General features: G+C 35.2%; 1 protein-coding gene across 2 annotated transcripts in view; it reads left to right on the top strand.

Moving 5' to 3' along the window:
* LOC131028861 (piezo-type mechanosensitive ion channel homolog) overlaps positions 1-22,505 on the top strand; it is a 293,857-nt gene that overhangs the window by 130,081 nt on the left and 141,271 nt on the right. For both annotated transcript variants that reach the window (XM_057959226.2, XM_057959227.2), the window contains 2 exons: positions 5,098-5,313; positions 5,449-5,626. In XM_057959226.2, coding sequence (XP_057815209.2) covers positions 5,098-5,313; positions 5,449-5,626 — 394 coding nt within the window. The remainder of the gene's footprint in view (positions 1-5,097; positions 5,314-5,448; positions 5,627-22,505) is intronic.

The following is a 22,505-nucleotide window of genomic DNA, read 5'->3' as shown; positions in this document are numbered from 1 at the left end:
TTTCTCGTTTCATGACAACCTCTAAGGTAGAACATTCGGTTGCAGCGAAGCGGGTACTGTGATGTGTGAAAGGGGCACTTGACTTTAGCATTTTGTATAGCAGAAGCAAAGATCTTAGGCTGGTTGGGCTCATAGATTTAGATTGGGCAAGTTTTGTTGAGGGTAGGAAGTCTACTTCTGGATATGTTTTTAGTCTTTGTATGGGTGCAGTCACATGGACTAGTAAGAAGCAATAGGCAATGGCTCTTTCCTTGATAGAAGTAGAGTATCTGGGAACCGTCAAAGTAGCAGGTGAGGTAGTCTCGCTTTGGAGGATGCTTTTTGACATGAAAATGTCTCAAGAAAGGGCCTTCACCCTTGTCTTCTGACAACCAAGGGGTCCTAAAGCTTGCCAAAATCCAGTCTTCCATGAGTGTACAAAGCATGTGGAGCTTCATTGTCATTTTCTTCGACAACTTGTAGAAGATGGATTAGTGATGTTGCAATATGTTCCAATTGAGGATCAAATTGTAGACATTATTACCAAGTCCTCGAGTCCAGACATTAAAATAATACTGTTATATTTTGTTTATAATGATCAATTATTTCATTAGGATACTATGCACAAACATTCTTTTATTCTTCAGTTAAGTTTGCTTTTCTTAGTTGTCAATCTTATCCGTTATGGAAAAATCTTTGTAATCTCTTATTTAAGGAGACTTTCTCTCCTTAGTTTAACATCGAATATTTTAATCATTCTCCGTGCTTATCATTTTAATAGGTAGATTCACTATCTTGTATCTAGAAACTCTAGTTGAGCTTTGATACTATATTACAAAAAATATAACACATAAGGGTTACCAAGATATTCAATAATTACTAAGAGTGAAAGCATCCTTTAATATGAGTTACAAATGCTTTATGTAGAAAGGATAAGAGCAACAACTAGGAAAGAAAAAGGATAATAACTTAACTAAAAGTTTAATTGACCATTATATACTAAATATTAGAAAATACTTTCAGAACAATACCCACCATATGTCCATTGTTATGTCCTGACTCCTTATTCATGGCATTATATGGTTGTGATGCATAAACCTTTGTTGATTTAGTATTCATATATAGAAGAGTGCCAACAACTAGTGACTTGGTGAAGCATAGTGAAGACATATTGAGATCATTCATTATCGCCTCTAACAAGCCCATAAAAATTCTATGCATATTACGATTGCATAGAGAGGTCATTTGAAGTTGGAGACATTGTCTTTTTGATGTTGTAGCCTTATAAGTGAATCTTCACTTGCTTTGCATGATCAACTATCTTAAAAACATTACCTCTTTAGGGCGCATTGCGTAATGGAGTAACTTGCATAAGATGAATATAATAGGAAATTGATAGTTCTGATACTTAATGTTAAGTACAGATGCCAAGCTAATAAGATGAGAGGGGGGGGGGGTGAATCATACAAACTTAATCTTCCATAAAAACATCAGATTCAACCTCGGTAACATATACTTCAGTGATATAACCAAAACTGTTAAACATGCAAACTCAAAAGCATATAAACATCATAAACCTCATAACACCAGATTTAACGTGGAAACCCAAACAAGGAAAAACCACTATGGGATTTCGGACCCACTAAGAAATATACTCTTCTAGAGTATGCTCGGTTAAAAGAAAATCCCGTTAAAGATTACAAACACATTGCTAGATGTGACCCGGTTAAGGGATTTCCCTCAGATCTGTTAGGATCTTCACCTTGTTAGAAGTGACCTTGTTAAAGGATTTCAAACACTCAATCAGAATGTCACCTTGCTAGAGGGTTTTACAAATAAGACTGTTAAGTCCACTCGGTTAAGAGATTTTTTGTCACTTGACAAAATAACAGTAATAAAAATCTATTTTGAACTTCACATCTAAAATGCTAAAGCAGATTCTTATTTGCTTAATACAATCTAGACATAGAATTAATCTTGTCCATCTGCTGGGCTCTATACTCTGTTATTCAAAATAGATCTTCAAGCTTCTGTGCTCGGTAATCACTATGTAGCATCCCTGTGCATACAAGATCTTCAAGCTTCTGTGCCCGCACACATTGTTTATCAACAATTCCCTATTTATAAACAATTGCCAACCGCTTAATCTCCTTGATCACATTTCCCATGATCAATCATAGCCATCAGATCTTCAAACTTTGACCAGGTTCAATGTATTCTTCGATCTAAAAAAACGTTTTACCCGGCCTTGGAACTTGCATACATTTCTTGGAACTTGTGCTAGGGTATGCGGTTCAATCTGCGTTGTAGATCTTCTTGCCGATTTTCCTTTGCCATAGATTCTTTAACAAACTTCATTCACGGCATACCAATCATTTAATCAGTTCCAGCTCATCAGCTTCCTTCATTAAATAACGCATGTAACCATTTGATGCATTCTGTTACAGCTCGGTTACAACTCGGTAAATACTAAACTTTACTCGGTAGACACTCTATCTTCATTAACCGATAGCGATAACCTTAGGGTTTACCGACTAGGTTCTTTGCTCGGTAACATAGTATAGTATTAACCTTACAATAAATAACATATGTATGATATCAAAACAATCTAATCATCATGATCTCATCATTGTCTAACTCGGTAATAGTTGCCCATTGAATAACTTATTCATCCCCTTATTCATCATATTCTTTCTGTGTCTTTTACCAACATCTTTATACTCATCAAATCATACTTCTCAAGATATGGCAACATCATACTGATTTAGAAAATCAATATCTTCACATCAATGAGAAAATAATAATATTAAGACAGTAAATCATCCTTAATTAGTTATATCCATAATCATCAACAACCTTCTCAATATCCTTATTGAAATGCCAACAATCTCCCATTGTCTGTTATAATGCCAACAGAAATATGTTGCAAATACTTGATAATAATATGCCCCTTCAAGGGAGAAACCTCCTAATCTACTTTGAGGGGGAGATCTCCAATAGTCTTTAGTAATAACTCAATACTCAACGTGATGATAATAACTAACCTATACCTCCTATGTATACCATACTTATGCCTTGGATGCCACCTAGGCTGACTTGAATACTCAAATATAACTCCTAAGACAACCTAAATACATATATATTATTATAATAATTATTATGTAGCTTATTTAAGAGTTAAGGTAGCTACAAGCTGACTACTCATAACACAATACACACTAAAGGGTCAGGGGTATAACATATTGCAATGATATTAATTGGAGCTCAATTTCGCAATCTTTCCACTCATAAAAAATGACGGACACTCTTATCTTGACCATTAATCTCAATTTGGCTGCAATGGAGTGTCTAGAAACTATTTTCCATGGTCAATAAGGTGATACATACCCTATTGGTACCTCATTGATTTCTGTTACAATTTTTTGCTAATAAGCTGATTTAATGAGGTTGAAAGGAAGCCCATTGGCATAAATACAACACATGATGTGCCGATTGGAAATGTCCTTCAAATAATTTTGAGATGTCCTTTCTAATGGTTTTGTATCCTTAACTATTTTGTAGGAAAGAGAGAGGCTATCATTTTATCGAGAAGATAGTGCTGTGAGAAACTAAAGTGTTATTTGTTCATTTTCTATATTGGGCACTGGATCTTTCTTACAAGACACCCCAATTTTTAGCACCAAGATATCCTAGATTTGTTTGTTTGGGCATGGAAATAGGATGTCATAAAAAATCACTTGTATGCTTATGGTAGGAATTTTCTCTTTCCCTTCTCTTTATTCAATGCTTCAAGTTGTATATGATGTAACCCTATAGTAGCTGGTCATGTATGGATGTCCTTGGTCATCACCTTGAGATATCTTCATTTGGCATCCTCCATATTCACATTGAATTGCTATAAGCAATGTTCTCAAATTACCACGTGTGGACAATTTGGAAGAATCTCCTCCATCTTTGTATGATAATATCTTGACTAGTTGTCATGTATCTTTGCATTGGGCTATTTTTTCATTACAAGACTATTTATTTGTAACTCTTGTTATGTGTATACTTCTTTAGTGCCTCCTACTCATTCACTTTGTTGTAATCTAGGATCGTAAAATAAATTCAACTTGTAAAGTCCCATTGACCTAATTTTGTTCTTTTGTGGTCATTAATATCATTTCTTTTCTTTATTACTCTATTTTAGGCACTTGAAATCTCTAACAAGATGCCCTAATTGTGAACACCAACTCCTTACTATGAGATATCCTACTTTTGCTTATTCGAACATAGAAGTAGGACTTCATGAAATCCTTCACTGTAATCTTCTCCTATTTCATGGTATCCTTAGTTTTCATCATTTAAACTTCAAGTTGCATATGCTCCCATCCTCTAGTAGGTGGTCCTATCTTGTTCTCCGTGATTGTCACATTAGTATTGATTGGCTTTGCATTCTTCATCTTTACATTTGAAATGCCTTTAAGTGATCTCCTCAATGTCCACATGTGGATGATTTGGTGGACATTCTCTCTCTCAACATGGAGATGTCTTGATTAGTTGTGTATCTTTGCACCATAACATCATAAAGATGCATTGTATCTCGTCAACATGTTTTGTAGGGCATGCATTGTACAAGCTAGTAATTTAATGTAAAAAAAAATTGTATGAGAAATATATTTAAAACCAATTTTTTATTGCATTTTCTAGTACTCTTCATTTCTAGTCACAACCTCTTTATGACACTTTAAACATTTATGTTATTTATGATTTTGTTGTTTCATTATTTCTACAAAGCATTGATTACGTGTATTAGAAATAAATTTTCTATACTGTAGCACCATAGAACCTTGAAATGAGACAAAAATTAATGCGAAAATAACTTTATGAGAAATATAGTCTTAACTGTTTATCATGTGTTTTCTATTCTTCTCCTTTTCTAGTCAGAACCACTTTACATTACTTTTAAGAATTAATGTTGTTTGTACATTTTTTATAGTTTCCTTTTTTTTAGAAAGCACGAATTACATATATCATATTTTGACTTTTCCATATTTGCTTTTGCTTTCATCTACCTTGCAGATTAATTGTTTAATGATGAGTGTTATACATTAACTTGAGCATTTTCTTTTTTGGCAGGTTTCTCTGCTTGCTCTTTCACTTTGGAGTTTCAATTATGGAAGCATTTTTGCTTTTGGCCTTGTCATCTACATAGGATATGTTCTTTATGTCTTCCCTTCTATATACTCTTTGCATCGAGTGAATGTTTTTCTTCTTAGCTTTATTCTTGTTTGGGTTGTGAGCACATATGCATTCAACGCAACCTTCGATGTCTCAAGGATGGATATTAAAATGGTATGTTGCTTTGATATTTCTTGTTTTGAGTTGGTATAATCTTGTACAAAGTTTATTGATAGATCTATTCCCAACTATCTTTGCTCATTAGGAAAGTTATTGATAGATCCTTTAACAAATTTCTTTGTTCATTAGGATGCTACAATTTGGGACACGATCGGGCTCTACCATTACTCTATCCCAGGGGTTTTCATCTTTTCTCAGTTTTGTCTTGGCACACTTGTTGCAGTTCTTATTTTTGTGAATAATTGCGTGTTTAGTAGTTTGAATCATGTAGTTGCGACATCAGTTGAGGAGCAAGACAATATGAAAGGTATCTTATAAAATAGTTTAGGTTTTCTCTTCTTATTTCCTTTTGTACCTTGCAAATTTGTTTTCATTTAACAGTTATCAATGGGATTTATAATGCTATGCTTAGGCTATTTCACTTTCATTGAATCTTTCACTTATTATATTTTCTAACAAGCATGCCTTCCAATCTATAATAGAAATTATCTTTTTGGTATCTTGTTCTTAATGGTTCCAATGTCTTTACTACTGTGATTGACATGCATCGAGCCTAGAAATGGATTATGAATAGTTGACTTTCCTTATAGTGAGAGGTTGGGTTCTCTCTCTTTTTTGTATTTGGTATACTATTAGGGATTTCAGTTGATAAATATATGTATATCTGTATGTAATAATAGACAACAGGATGAAACTAGTTATTTGCTTTGTTTATGTCTATAATTGGTGAAATTTAGGGAAAGATCTGGAGTAATTCCCTAAGATATATAGTTTCAATTATTGAGAAAGTATTTTAGTTTCAAGTTCATTTGAAGTTTTGGATTCCATTTTCGAAGTCTATTAAACAATTGTCTTCAATATTGCATTTGGGACTAGATTCATTTGAAAGCTTCTAATTAGGAAGGGGAAGTTTTTTAAACCAACATTTGAGGGCTACGCAATCAAATTCCACAATGTAATTTCTAAGATAGATATATACATTGTGCATTTTTTCTTGTTATGAGAAAGACACAGGGTCCTTGCTATTGGCAATTTACTATTTATCAGCTTATGTTGTTTGAGGGATTGCATTGTCAATTGTCTTATCTAATTTGACTATTAGCAAAGGTTTATTGCATGTTGAGAAGGTTATATGCATTTTTGTTAGGATGGAGTGAGCTTTATTTTTATAGAAGATTTCTTATTATTTTTTTATTGATTGTCTTCTTAACTATGATACATTATAGAAAAATTGTTTATATTTTTCTATTGGTAGCAATGTACAAGACTGGCTAGGACTTGCCCAAACTCAACGAATCTTAAGGCAAGTAGAGCAAGCTGAGGCCTAGAGAGTTAGGACCTAGGTGCCTGGTGAGCCTAGTTAGAGTTGCCAAACCTAGTGAGTTCTATGTGACTTGGCCAATTCAAGTGTAAAAATTAGGCATAAAGGAATAAAAATTTGAAAACACCCATAATATAAGAGTGAAAGATTTATTTTTGAAGGGTTCAAAGAACTCATTGAGCTTGTTTAAAAGAAACAAAATTATGAAAAATGACATGTGCCATGAATGACTATGTTGTCTCAAAGGCTTTGAAGTTTTTGCTAGGACTGTGCCAATGGTGTTGCTTTTGAACCTTATTGGTGCGTTGCCCCTCAACCCTATTGGGGGCACTACCTCTCAAACCCACTAGGGACTACCACCCCCAAATCCCTACTAGGCGTGCTGCCCCTCAACTCCACTGGGGGATGCCACCTAGACCCTTGGTTTGGTTTTAAAAAACAAAAAACAAAAAATCATTTTGGACCATGTTGAATGGAAAAAAAACTTGTTTTTATTTTCATTTAAATCTTTTCCAATTAAATCTCATGTAATTAAATTACAATTATATTTTTGGTTTGCTATGTCAATGTCTATTCTAAGTAGTGCTTCAATGGTTGTAGCAACATTTGCAGACTTGTTTGAGATACAAGCTCATAATTTAGTATAAGATAACCTTTTACTTATTCAAAATTTAATATCCAGAATGACAATATTTACACAAGAGCTACCAATTATGAAACATGAGATTTATATGGAAACCCTTTTAGGAGAAAACTGCAAAGAAGGACTACTTGGATCTATTTTCCAAATCCAGTTACAAAATAAAGTTCTCTTACAAATATTTGTAGGCACCAACCCATTGGAAACACCAATCCCCACAACTAAGCACCGACTTAGCAAGAGACACCAATATCTTCTTTTAGGAGGCACCACCAACCTCCAAATAAACAAAGTTTTTGCCTTCTTGAATGTTGCTTCTTCAATGGATGATGATCATATAAATCTCCTCCATAAAAATTTGCATGTAAATGACGCAACATTTTTCACATATGTACTATCCTTGAAAAATCTGCTTGTATAAGAATGGTATCACATTAATTTCACATTACACCTTACCCCCATTCTCATCTTCTTTTTATACCACTTCATGCCTCTTCATGAATAGAAGCGATTTTTCCAAGGTAGGTTGGCTTCTTTGAAAGTGGTGCCCCAAATAATATTTAAATGGGGCGACTTGTCTCAAAACATGGATGCCAAACACATGGATCAGCCATTTTAAATTAATTAATCATAATTACATTAAATCTTAATAATATTCCATGGGTCAGCCAACAAATTAACTCTCTTTCAACTTCAATAAAATATTTTGATGTTAGTTGTCCTCTTACATCAGTGACAATTTTTTTAACACTCTTTCCTATTATCATTGATGGCAACCTTGCAAAGAAATATCATTGATGGCAACCTTGCAAAGAAATAGTCTGTGAAAACAAGAACATAATTCTCCCCCTTTGACATCAATGGCAAAGACATGTTCATTACTCTCACAAAGAATATTCATTAGCTGATCTATTTTTGAGTTGACTTTTTAATGTATGTCACCAAATATTTCACAAAGCTGAAAGATAATGCTGTGATTAGCTCTCATTGAATTTGTGTTTTTCTTCAATAATTTAGCAATTAGATGAGAAAGATACCGCTCCCATCGTTTTTGTGATATACTCAAAAGTCTCTTTTGAAAGGGGCTTTGTGAAAATATCTGCAACATGTTCTTTTGTGGCAATTTAATCCAACTTGACGTGTTGTTCTGTTACCTGTTCTATTTAGAAATGATACTTGATAGGAATATGCTTTGTTCTAGAGTGCATGACTTGATTCCTTGAAATTTTTATTGCATTAGTGATGTCACAAAGTATTGAAATTGGATGATCATATTCTACTCTAATGTCTTTCAATGTCTGCTTCATCTAGAGAAGTTGTGTGCAATATGACACTGCTGCAGATAAAGAAACATAAGCCTGTTTCTTGCATAACCAAGACACTAGACTGTTGCCAAGAACGAATGCTTCTCCACTCATACTCTTCCAATCGTCAACCCTACATGCTCAATTTGCATCTATATATGCTTCTAGAGTGAAATCTTCACCACTTGGGTAATGTCCTAAATAAAAATAATTTAATAATCTGATAAACTTTGCAGAAAGGGATAACATGTGGAATCAATTTCTCTTTCCAAATCCTTGACATCAACTTGTCCAAGTTAAATTGAAATTTAATCTTGCAAACAACATGAATCAGGCAGGCTGGCTAATGGGAAAGACTCTGAAATTCACCCAAACTTAAAGAAAATTCTTGAAAATGATATTAAATGATTATCTCAGATTTATTTCAAGAAAAATACATTGATTTTCTGTCAAAAAACAACACATTACATCTGCTGCAAATTTGATACAAATTCTAGAAGTGGAAATGAAAGCAAATTCACTGCAAACTTCACTAAACTTCAGGATTAACTCACCAAACTTCGAGCCAACTTAATTAATGACAAAATATCATGAAAATATAGAAAATAACATCAATCTTAGGCCTCAAGGCTGCCACAAACTTCTGCAGCTCTCAACACGCTCAGAAACACTCGGTAGCTTCAAACTGTTGCTTGCAGCCTACAACCTAAAAAACTAAAAATTGTCAACATTGTCAAATCTTTCAGCACAATAATAATCTCATTGATTTTTCTATGGTATTCCTTGAATGTCATCCTCAAAACAACTGTAATCCTCTGATTCCCATCCTTAGAGCAGCTAGAAACTTTTGAACTCTTGTTCTATAGTCTCCACTAGTTTTTCTGCCACTTAAGAAACACGCAAAAGCTTAGCAAAATCTAAAATCTGAATAATGAACTTGGAGCCAAAATTAAGCACATATGCAACTAATTTCGAAACTCAAATTTGGCACTAAAATCCCCCTCCCAAGGAAACAAAACTTTCTTTTTGCCAAGTGTTACCATACTTCTACAACTTCAAAAGAAATTTGCCACTTCTCAGAATTGCAAAAGAACCATTAATTTCATTAAAGACAAGTCATATGAAATTTCCCAAATCCCCATGGCAAAAGGAGGGAAGGTATTTAAATTTAACTATATTTGGTATTTAAATAATTTTCAAATCTCAACCAAATCAAAAAATTTTATTTTATTTTCAAATCTGTCTACTGCTCTTGATTTGCTAGTTTGGGACTGCAGACTTACAAGTTTTAATAAATTGCTATTTTTAGAAATTTTTGAAAAATAAACATAACAAGTCCTCCCTTCCCAAAGTTGCTTGTCCTCAAGCATTTGCAACAATGATGTTTTAAATTCCTAATCCCCAAAATATCTAGTCATTTCAAAATTCATAATATATATCGTCATCTTGTACCTTCGATAAGTTGCATCTTCCTTTCAAGCATCCTGAAAATTTCTACAAAAGTATTCCTGTTCTTTGTAAAATTATGAAGATGATATTCAATATGAAATCTTATGCTCCATAGTACCTGAGGTTTAATATCATTCCTTTCATCTTTTCCAATCAATAATCTTGTCCCTTCAATTTCTTTGCATAGCTCTGTATGGGCACTGTCACAAAGAGAACTATACCCAAAGCTCTTGCAACCATTATCAAAGATATAAATCTGATGTATGTAGCCTAAAGGATGGTTGCAATAGAAAATATACATCCTTTATAAAGATGGTTGCTAATCTTAGAAACAAATACCTCCATTACCCTGGAATTGTGGGGACACTTCATATAGGATATATCATAAACTTTGACAAATCGTGCCTCTGTTTGAAAGATGCTTGATAAGTTGATACAACTTTAGGATATAATTTTGAACAATAATGGCACATATGAAGAACAGAAAATGTAATCACATGATAGCATGCCAAACTCTGGTTATTGTTATTGCAAACCTCAAGCCATTCTGATTGTAATCTATGCACTTTGTGAGTTATCCAACTAGCACATACTGATCACTTATTAATAACTTCAAAATGTTAGTAGAAAATAATTGCATTTCATCTTCTACCAAATCAAGTGAGTTATAGATATGCTTGAAAGTTTCCAGCTTGAAACACTTCCAAAAAATTTCTGTTTGCATGACAAATAGTATCTAAGTTCTCTAGCTATAAGTGCACTATCATTAGGCAACTTGTACCAGAAACTTCTGATACATTTGGTAATGTTATGAATCTGATTTTCGCTGTTAGTAGGACAACAAATACATCTTTTGGAGAGAGATCTTCCGTTCACATCCACACTACTGAGGTACTGTTGATGTGTTTTTCATGCACATGCGAACACAGAATAAAATACCTAAAGGTACCTTATCCTCTCTTGAATAAAGCTTCTGCGAATGCTGAAGATCTCGTAGAAGGATCAATCGGAGTAGCTCCAAGGTTCTTGTATGTAGGGTCTCTACGTGTGGATAAGCTTCTCGCGGTATGATGTGATTTTGCTGGAATCACAAGGGGACTTACACTCGATGACCTGAGCATCTGATTTGCTTTGGATATTACTGGAATGTGGAATTTCACTGGCCTTTGATTTTGAAAAAGGAAAAAAGGATAAGGGTTTGAAACTGGATCTATTTCTAACACTAAGAATGTAAGAGCAATGGATGACCTTTGATGAAACTCTAACTAATTCTTGCTTTGACATGCTAGGATCATCTCCACAAGGTTAGTGCGATCTTCTAAGGATGACTTTATGATGTTCAGATCACCGCTACAAGCATAGATACCGTCAGGTTGATGGATATTTAATGAAGAAGCGATAATTGAAGTTAAGCTTAAGCTGAATGATTCTAGTTGACTACACACGACAAGTTTGCAATCAACAAACTACTAGTAGTATGGATATACAAATTTCACCATCGATCATACACATTTCTTCCACTCATCTAATAACATGAAATCAAACTTGAGAAGTATAGAGACCATGCAAATTGTTGAATCGACACATAGAATTCACCATTTCTTCAATGAAGTTTACAAGTCTTTTGCAACAATGTCTTGGCAACAATCTTTGCCTTCTCTTTCTACTCTACTCTAAAATGCTAGGAATTACTGACTATTCTCTCTAACTATTTCCTATTCTCTGACTATTAACTATTAACTCACTATTAACTATTAACTCCCTATTAACCCTTACAAATGAAGAGCCAGGGCCTTATATAGAGAGCCCTTTACAAACAAACGACTCTGATTGACTTAGAATCAATGGCTAGGATTACAAGATAGAAACCCTAATTAGGGTTTGCTACAACAAACTTTCTTAGCCAATTAGAAAATTACATTCCCAGAGCGAGGACCAATAGGAGGCAGGGGTAGGTACATTGAAGTTTGTGCCGCCTCCGATGAGTCAGGTACATTGAATCTGGACATGCTGAGGTGGACCAACTGGAGGAGCAGTGACTGGGATGCCACCTTGTCTGACGTTTGCGTCTTGGTTGATTCTTTTCTATCTCTGACGTGATGAATGATGTACTTCCTTTGCTTGATGAGGCTTCCTTATTGTCAAGTCTTCCTTCTCCAGTAGCATATCCCGCCTTGAAGTGCTGGCAAAAGCCTTTCTTTGTCATCATGTGGTCCCTTAGATGGCGAACTGAAGGTTTTAGCAACTTCTTGAACACCTGTAGTTTGTCACGAACCCATAATTGATGTATGAACTAATATATTAATACATATGTACTTGTTAATTATTGCGAATATCAATATCAGTTAATCAATTAATTAATAATCTATTTCAATTAATAAAATAAACTAGTATTAATTAATATTAATATAATATAATCATTTAAATATTAATATAATCAATTAATCAAAATGATAAAATACCATATTCCAAATTGATCGTTATAATCCATCAACTATACAATTAACATTAATTAATTAATGAAATTAATAAAATATCATTTATTTAAACATTTATCAAATATATAATAAATATTATTATATGTTAGTAAGTAATATATGCGATAAATAATCGCCGTAGTACTAAAGTGGAAGGCATAAGTAATAATACAAATAAACTTAGGGATGCAGTATAAATTGATTTTTAACTAAATCTTGCAAACATTAGTTTTATTTTCGAAATGGCAAACAGCATGAGCGAACAGTCACGGCTCGCACCCAAGCTAACATACAAATACGGGAAGGGGAGGAGGTATAAGGCACGGAGAATAGAGAAAAAAGAGTGCGGGAGATAACGCCAGAGATAGGTTCATTTTATTTACGTAGAAATAATATTTCTATATGCAATTTTATTTACGCAGAAATAATGATTACAAATTCCATTTACTATGCATTCACAGTAGGAAACAACAGTAACAAAATATTAATTAGACTGTGAATGTCTCTGAATATGGTGGCCATATTCAGAGACATTACTTAATGATATTTAGCAATATATGTTAATTTACTTTAGTATTGGGTAATATGTTGGTAGTTACCCTTTTGCTGGGATTGGTATCTCCATAATATGACGTTGCCTACAATGGACTGGGAGTTTGCTAGTGGATAGGGCAACCATCTTGGGGCTAGACCAACCATGGGAGCTTGAGGTGGGTTGTTGCCATCCTAAGGGCAGTAATTCTACCGTCCACTATAGGAATGGGATAGGATTTGGAAATACAATCCCAACAAGGGTTTCGTATATATCGCCAAAAGCTTGTATTAACAAATCAGAATTAGGAAATCTAGTCTATAGTCAGTAATCTATAATCTCCTCTCTTGTAGAATACAATGCTAATCTAGATTACTAAAATTCCATGACTTAGGTTCATTACATAGTTTTCCAATGTTAGAAAACACCTTGAGTCCATCTTTGTGCCTTTGGAATGTCCTTGATGAGGATGGACTGGAATAGGTCGTCCTTGTCTTGGCTTGGTCTCCTCCCATTTGCAAAATAAACCAAAGGATGATTAAGCACATATGACATATTCATTTCAACATAGCATTTTCCACCTTAAATCATTAATGAGAAGACATCAAAATGGAATTTCGTTCAATATCCTCTCCAGGGACAGGCCCTATAAAAATTTTGCTCTGAACCCTTCGGAAGGGTCAGGAGCGAATTTTGACAAAGCTGCTCAATCAGACCTCATTTTCAACATTACTTCACCAAGATCAAGTCACTCATCTCCAAAATTGCCAAGGAATAGGTTTTTCTCAAGGACTTAGGCAAAATATTAGACCACTTAGGAATTTCGCTCTGGACCCTCTGGAAGGGTCAGGAGCGAAATTCTTGTTTAGGCTCAAGTTCTATCACTTCTCCACTCCAAAATGTCTTCTAAGGAAAGCATACAGTAGTCTTCTCTCCACCAAGGCCTGGGAATCCATCTCTTGACCTTCATCATGAGCAAATTAGGTGAAATTGAGAATTTCGCTCTGGACACTTTGGAAGGGTCAGGAGCGAAATTCTTGACTTGCTTGTTTTCCTTCACCTAAGTCTACTCTTTTCACTTTTCATACCTGGACTTTCATTTTTGGATCCCTCTCTCAACATGACAAAACTTGCTTGACCCTCAAATGGCAAGAAAGGAGAATTTTGCTAAGAATCCTGGCCAGGGACAAGACCTATTTAGGATTTCGCCCTGGACCCTTTGGAAGGGTCACGAGAGAAATCCTACTTTAAGCTCAAAATCTTGATCATTGGTGGCCACAATCAATTCAAAGGCATGCCTAGTGGTCCTTCCAAGCTCAATCTACCTTGATCGACACTTAGCTTGACACAAAAATGAAAGGAAAAGGTGGATTTTGGGAATTTTGCTCTGGACCCTTTGGAAGGGTCAGGAGCGAAATTCTAGTTTTGAGCACATTTCTTCATTCCCTTCGCCCTCATTCACTTCCTAAGGAAAAAACATGTTGATTTACTTCCAAATACGCCCAAGGGACTAAGATATTGGTTGAAACAAGGAAGAAATGGGTGTCTTCTTGGAATTTCGCTCTGCACCCTTTGGAAGGGTCAGGAGCGAAATTTGCATTTTAGGACAAATTCTATCACGTCTCTCACTTCAACTCACCTCAAAGGTCAAGGAAACGTTGCTCCATTCTTCCATAAGCCATAAAAACCAAAAGTTTGACTTGATTTGCAAGGGAAATAGGTGATCTTAGGAATTTTGCTCTGGTCCCTTTGGAAGGGTCAGGAGCGAAATCCTAGTTTTTGCTCAATTCCTTCAAATTTATTGATCACTAGCAACTCAAAGTCATCTCTAAGAACATATCCAATCCTATCTCACCCTGACCCACACTTGACTTGGCACAAAACTGGGAGAAAAGAGTGGTTTTGTGGAATTTTGCTTTGGACCCTTTAGAAGGGTCAGGAGCGAAATTCACACTCTAGGCTTGATATTTCATCTTTTCAACTCCAATCTTTTTTGCAAGGAAAAAATACATCACTCTCCACCCAAGGAACAAGGTTTGTAGCCTAAGCAAGGGAGCAAATGAGGTTTATAATGAATTTCGCTATGGACCCTTTGGAAGGGTCAGGAGCGAATTTCATCCTTAAGGCAAAATCTTCATCTTCCAATGCTTTCAACCACCTCTCAAGGCAAGAACACATCATACCACCTTCCAACATGACTTAGAAACTAAGAACTTGGCCAAAACAAGGAAGAAAATGAGGTCTATGGGGATTTTCGCTCTGGACCCTTTGGAAGGGCCAGTAGCGAAATCCACATTCTTGGTTGGTTTTCCACTTCATTTATCCAATTCTCTCTCAAACTTGATCAATTTCAAGGTCCTTTCATCATAATCAAGGCAATCCACCATCAAACTAGCTCCAGACAAGGCTAACCTAGGGCCTAAGGCAAAAAAGAAGGTCAAATAGAGGATTTCGCTCTGGACCCTTTGGAAGGGTCAGAAGCGAAATTCTCCTTGTAGGTTGATTTCCATCATTTTATTGCCTCAAGCTTCCTCTCCAAGGCAAATATGCATCCAAGTCTTCCAAACCATGCCTTAGAAGTTCTAAACTTGGTTAAGTTAAAGAGAAAAATAGAGGAAATATGAATTTCGCTCTGGACCCTTTGGAAGGGTCAGGAGCTAAATCCATGTCTTAGGTCAAAATTTTCATTCCTCAATGCTTTCAATCACTTCCTGAGGCTAGAAAATATCAATCTACCCCCACCATGTCCAAGGAACAAGGATGTTAGCCCAAACAAGGGAGAAAATAGTGTCTAGGGAGAATTTCACTCTGGACCCTTTGGAAGGGTCAGGAGCGAAATTCACATTTAGGCTCAAATCTTGACTTCATTTCTCACATTTCTTCATCCAAACAAGTGTTTTGCCCTCAATAATGCCTGGGAATGAGTTAGTTCAAGGTTGGGTCAAAGTAGAATGTCTTATGGAGAAATTCGCTCTGGACCCTTTGGAAGGGTCAAGAGCGAATTTGAAATTCGCTTTGGACCCTTTGGAAGGGTCAGGGGCGAAATTTGACATTTTGGTCTCTCTGTTAGGATTCATATATGGAATATAGCATTTTTTATACTTTAAGTTATATTCCATATATACTGTCAAGATGTTTGAGAGTGGTTTCGGACCTCAAGGAGTTATAATGCAAAATCTAGTTTTTGGAGGATTCTTCAATTTTCCAGATAGTCAAATTTCAGGATCAGGATGACATTCTAGACTTAGCCAAATTTCAGGACATTTGAAGATCAGGGTGACATTCCAGACTTTATCACTCACCAATTTGACCTAACTCAGACCTTCAAAGATGATATTCACTCACCAAGCTTCATTGACCTCCTCAAACTCAAACAAGACACAATTAGCAACAAGAGAAAAACCTTGTCTTAAGGAAGACTTCCAAAGATGACCCTAACCTGAAGCATCCACTGACTCACCTTTAGCTAAAACAGAGCCTGCTCTCTTAGTGATCCCTCTGGCAACACTCAACATGCAAAGGCTAATAGACAAAACCCTAAAAGACCTAGAAACAAACCCCAGAAAGCAAAAAAGTAGGGGTCCCCATTTGCAATGGGGCGATGTGTGAATATGTCACAACAGGTACATATAGTAAAAATGCATAACAAAAGATCGAAATGTTACCTCCACCTGAAAGAAGTCTTTTTAACTGTCATGGACTGATCTAAAGGATCCGAAATGCAGTATTAGAGTGATCATGTTGGAATATTGTAAGGGAAACAAAAGAATAAATGGATTTAGAAGAGGAAGAGTATGATGAGAATGTTGATACGAACCTAGAAGAAAAAAATTATAAAGATGAAGGAGAAATGAATCTCGAGGTTACAATAGTAGATTTGGAAGAACTTGTTGCTGCCCTAGATGAAATAAAAAATTTCCTAAAGCAAAATTCAAAACTAAAAATTCAAAAAGAAAAATTCAAAACTAAAAATTCAAATTCAAGAAAATGACGAATCAAAGACGGAGCTACATGAATATTTAGAAAGGATGATTGTGGATCTAAAGATTCAACTTGAAGAAGCTAAAAGAATTGAAGAGAATGCAAGAATACAAATGAAGAAAAATGAAGAAGATTATGAGAGGCATGAGTCCGAGATTGTTTCCTTGAGAAAGGAACTAGAAATTGTATCCTCCAAGTTGAACAGAAGTGTCAAATTTGACAGAAGTACCGAAATCTTAGCAGATATCATTAATGGGTGGAGGTTACCATCCATAAAGTTAGGTCTTGGTTATGAAGAAAAGAAAGATCAAATGACCAATAAAGAGGAATCCAGAAAGGCGCAAAAAAAGTCAAATGAAGGAAAACCAAAGAATTTTGCTAATGTGTTCAAAAGTTCATTCAAAGGAGAAAGTAGCCAAGAAAATGAGAATCATGTTCCACCAAAGTCAAGCACATCTCTAAAGGACACAAAGTACAGATTCAGAAAATCCTTCCCTCCGAGGCAAGCACTTACATCTAGGTTCCAACATTCTTTCTATGGTTATTGCTATTATTGTAATCATTTCGGTCATAGACCAAGGGATTGTAGAACTCATGCAAGAAACTATGGATGGAACAAGAATAGAAGTATTCATGTATTTCAAGAGGAAACTATAATTCCTTTACTCCTCTTGTGGATTATAATGTCAGTTGCTATAAATGTAATAACTATGGACATATAAGACGATATTATAGAAGTGATTGTGTGAAACCACCTAGACAGGACATGAAGACGATTATCTTGGACAAACGAAAGAAGCAAGTTAAAAAGGTATGGAGAAGGAAACTCAAGCAAGATAATGAGGAGGAAGAATCTATGTCTATGCACACTACACTTCGTGCACAAATATGAGGGGATACACAATTTCAGGGGGAGCTTAGTATGGCATTATCTTCTAAGCTCCATGGAGAGGACAATTCAAAGATGGATCAAATGATGCATAACTATATGAGAATCCCTTTTGATATCATAGGGTGAGAGTTATTGGAAAAAGGGAGGATAATGCCATTGATGTCAAGATGAAAAAGTACTCATGCAAGAAGATGGAAAAGAGCAGAAAGACAATCATTCAATTATGGCAATCAGAAATCTTGAGGAAGAGAAAGAAGAAGCATGTCACCCAAACAAATTAAAAAACAAAGGATTAAGAAATAGAGAAAGAAGAGTATCAGAGCAAGAGGGAGCCTTAAAGAATCTCTGACAGGGAAAGAAGTATATTATTATTGCATTGGATGGGAATATATGAATGGATGTTTTTCATGATCTGCTTGTGGATAGAAATTTAATGAACATCCCTTTGCCATTGATGTCAAAGGGGGAGGAGATATAGAAAAGAGGAGAGTTATAGAAAGAGAGAATTATGTTGCCATCAAAGGCAAAGGGGGATATTGTTGGAATATTGTAGTTGTCATTGATGTCAAGAACCGAAAGGTTGTCATTGATGTCAAAAGGTAAATGCATTGCAAGAAATAAAGCCAACATTTGGAGCAGCTACAGATTATCTTGAGCAATGCAGATTGAATGTAATGGTTTAATGTGGTGAAAGACACAAACACATATATGAAAGGTTCATGCTATTAGTGGGACAAGTTAAGAGGAGCAAAGACATCTGACAACTTGTCTTCTTGAAGGGCCATCGGGCAGGGTAAATCTGCCATGGCAGCAAGTGTTGGTGTTGACAGTGACTTTCCTTTTGTGAAAGTAGTATCAGCATAAACAATGATTGGCATTAGTGAGAGCAGTAAATGTGTGGTTATAATAAAGGTTTTTGAGGATGCTTACAAGTCTTCATAAGTATTGTTATCCTTGATGATGTTGCATGATTACTGCAGTTTGTTGTAACTGGACCAACATGAAGGCATGAGGATACATTGAAGTTCCTACAATAGTTATCCATGTTTTCAGAAGATGATCTCGGTGCAGCAGTTGATGCTGCAACAGGTGAAGATGCTCAATGCTTGTTTGAAATGGTTGCAACCAAGCTCCAAGAGATTGCAGCTGTGGCCTTGTTTATTTTAGGAGTAAAATAAGTAGAATATCAAGTATTATTATGACATCAAAGATCGTAGTGACTTCAAAGCAAATCCAGATAATAAAGGAGTTTTCCATATTGCTCTTGCTCAAGAAGGCCACTGCAAAATTGACAAGGTTCTCTTTGGAACAGATTCATGCATCATTAGAGATAGAGATCTTGATTAAGGGAGAAGAAAGAACTAATTAAAGGAATCGACTGAAAGTAAAGAGAATTAACTTAATGACAATAAGGGCGACTTCATTGGTTAATGAAAAGTATTAAATATAATAATGATGCATCCTTTTAGATAAGGTAAACTTGTAAATTATTATGTTTCTTTGAAGAGTCACCTCTCTTAAGCATGGAATAAGATGCAATAGGACGAGGAATGAGAAGTGTGTGGAATAAAATGAAATATCCTTTTTGATATGAGGCAGATTTATATAAGAAGAAAAGGCAAATATTTTGAAGATTATTTTAGACATATTTAGAGCAGATCATAATATACTCTACTGCAGACCTGAAGCAAACTTCATAGCACAATCCTTGCAAATCTCATATCTGATTTAGAATAGATCTTATAGCCAATTTGGACCAGATTTTATTGATGTTTTTGAGCAGACGTAAGTGAAGATCTGGGGTAGATATATACCAGATTTTTGAGCAGATATTTGGAGCAAATCTCATAGCAGATTTTGTGAAATGAAAAAGAATATATCAATGAAACTAAAGTTGATATCCATGAAGGAATAAAAGGAAACATCACCCTTATTCAGAACAGATTTATCTATATTCCTTGCAAGGAGTGCTGAGTTTTTGAGGAATATCATTCTCTTTCTTCTTGTTTGTTTCATTATCGATGGACCTCTTGAGTGCATCTGCATAGCTTTTAGGCTTTTCTATATTTATCTTCTTTGGCTGCTTTGTAGCCTTTGGATTTTGATATTCCTTAGTAGTCTTTTGATATCCATGGCCAAGACCAGTCTTAATGAATGTTGTCCTTTGGCAATTGACAAATATCTAGTATTTTGGTTCTCTTCTCAATCTTTAAGCTTCAGTTCAACTAAGCAGTTGTTTTTTTCAGTTCCCTACCCAAGAATTTTTTTTCAGGTTTTAGCTTCTTGCAGTTTCCTTCCCTTGTCTTTAGTTGACTTCTCACCTCTTCTTTTATCCTTTTTGCTTCTTCTAGTTGAATCTTTAGGCCAATGATAATATTTTCTGATCCCTCAAGGCTTTGTGATATTTTTGCTGTTGAATCACAACATCTTTTAAAAATTTTCAAAGTTGCAATTTTTTTTTTTCAAATTTCTTTTCTTAAATTTCTTGATCTCGCTTTAAGGCACAAATAAGCTCTTGAAGATCTACTTCTTCAATTTTGACATTTTCCTCTTCTGAATCGATCTTTTCTTTTCCTCTTATTAAGTTGTCTTCACTTTTCATGACATCACTCCTTGTTTCTATTGCCATGAAGAGACTTTCTTCTCTATCACTATTTGAGATACTTTAATCACTCTCCTCAGATTAGCTACTATGCCGTTTGGAATGCTATATATATAGAGATATCTAAGAGTGTATGTCCCTTCAATGAATATGAAAGATATAAGATCAGATTGTGAAGTATGATTGGAAGGGGAATTGTGAAGAGTGATTGAAGTGAAGTGAAGTGCGGTGATAGTGTGTATAACATATAAAGGCTGATCATTTAAGGAGAGAAATAATACAATGAAGAAGAGTAATACTTGAGAAGATCTAGTACATAAATGAAGCACATTGGAGGAAATTCATTAGCAGTTTTTTGAAGGATTTATTTGCAGACATTTATAAAGAATAGGGAGCAGATTTATGAGAGTTATGAGCATATTGTTGAAGATGCTATAGCAGTTTTATGATCAGTTTATAGCAGATTTGAATAGAGCAGAATGAAGAAGAGAGTTATAGCTCTTATGAAGAAAATTTGCATGATGGGTCGGTGCCTCTAAGTGAATGAGGGGTTGGTGCCTCTAGTGGGCTAGTGCTCACGAATTGAATGGGGGTTTGGTGTCTCTACTAGGTTGAGCCTACAGAATTTGTATGATTATATAATAAGCAAGTAATTTGCCATGGTTTTATTCCGTAAGGGTTTCCATGTTAATATTGTGTTATTGTGTTCTTCTCATGTGCATGATTATTGAAATCGAGTAAATGTTGCTATTGTGATTGATAAAGTTTAAATCTAAGTTACTGATTTGGGTATTGATACAGGTTCGTAGGTACGACAATTTTTATTCTTTGGGTATGGGTACATCCGTACATATATATATATATATATATCTATATTTATATATACATATATTATACATATGTTCAAACATCAAAATTATGATTATTACAATCCATACAATGTAACTTTCCCATACATAAATCTATAATTCCCAATAAATATTCATATTATTATATTCATAATTTGCAAAAATGATAATATTCAACTTTCAAGTCTCAAAGTGTCATGACACAATGCCAATTTAAATTACAAGCTATATGGGATTTAATCTCCATATTCATCTTCGTCAGAAGCATCAAGCCCATGGTCATCATTTGGTTCAACTTCAACATCATATGAACCACAATCCATTGGATTGCCACTCCCAGTAGCTACGTCTCCATCAAGTTCTAGAGCCACCTCATGTATAGAGACTTGGGCAAGTTGTTCAAATGTAGTATCTAAATCAACACACTTAGGTGCTAGATTCCAATTCCTTGTCACACCCGCATTATATTCAAGTTTCTTATGTGACAATGCATGAAGGTTGGAGTGTATGTAGACCAAATCCTCTGCTTTTTTTGCACCCAAATGATTGCGCTTGACTGAGTTGATGGAGTATTGTTGATGCATTAGTTATGCACATGCGAACACAGAATAAAATACCAATGTATCTTATCCTCCCTTGAACAAAGTTTCCCCAAATGCTGAAGATTTTTTCTAAGGATCAATCGAAGCAACTCCAAGGTTCTAAAATGTAGGGTCTCTACGTGTGGATAAGCTCAATTTGGTTTGATGTGATTATGTTGGATTCACAAGGGGACTTACATTCGAATACCTGAGCATCTGATTTGCTGGAACTCAAGTCCTATCTACTCACCGGGAGAATGAAGAAATAGTAAAAGGTGTAGAGTTTAGAGAGTCTAATCTAAGACCTAGAATGCAAGAAGATGGATGAACAATTGGTTGGAATCCTACTGGATTGTGTCTCACCATCAGGCTGAACAATTCAACACCAACTCAATGCGATCTTCTAAGGGATGCTTCGAATATGTTCAAATCGTATACCATCAGACACTCATCACCATTCAAGATAACGCATGAACAATAGACTTGTAACGACTCGAGATTAAGCTCATTCTGTGCCAATTGACCACGTAGGGCGCACTTACAGTCAGCAAGAGGCTAG

This window comes from Cryptomeria japonica, chromosome 8 (assembly GCF_030272615.1).
Source record: "Cryptomeria japonica chromosome 8, Sugi_1.0, whole genome shotgun sequence".
Lineage (NCBI taxonomy): Eukaryota > Viridiplantae > Streptophyta > Pinopsida > Cupressales > Cupressaceae > Cryptomeria > Cryptomeria japonica.
Note: the sequence above shows the minus strand (reverse complement) of the source record. Positions and strands in the feature narration are given on the sequence as shown.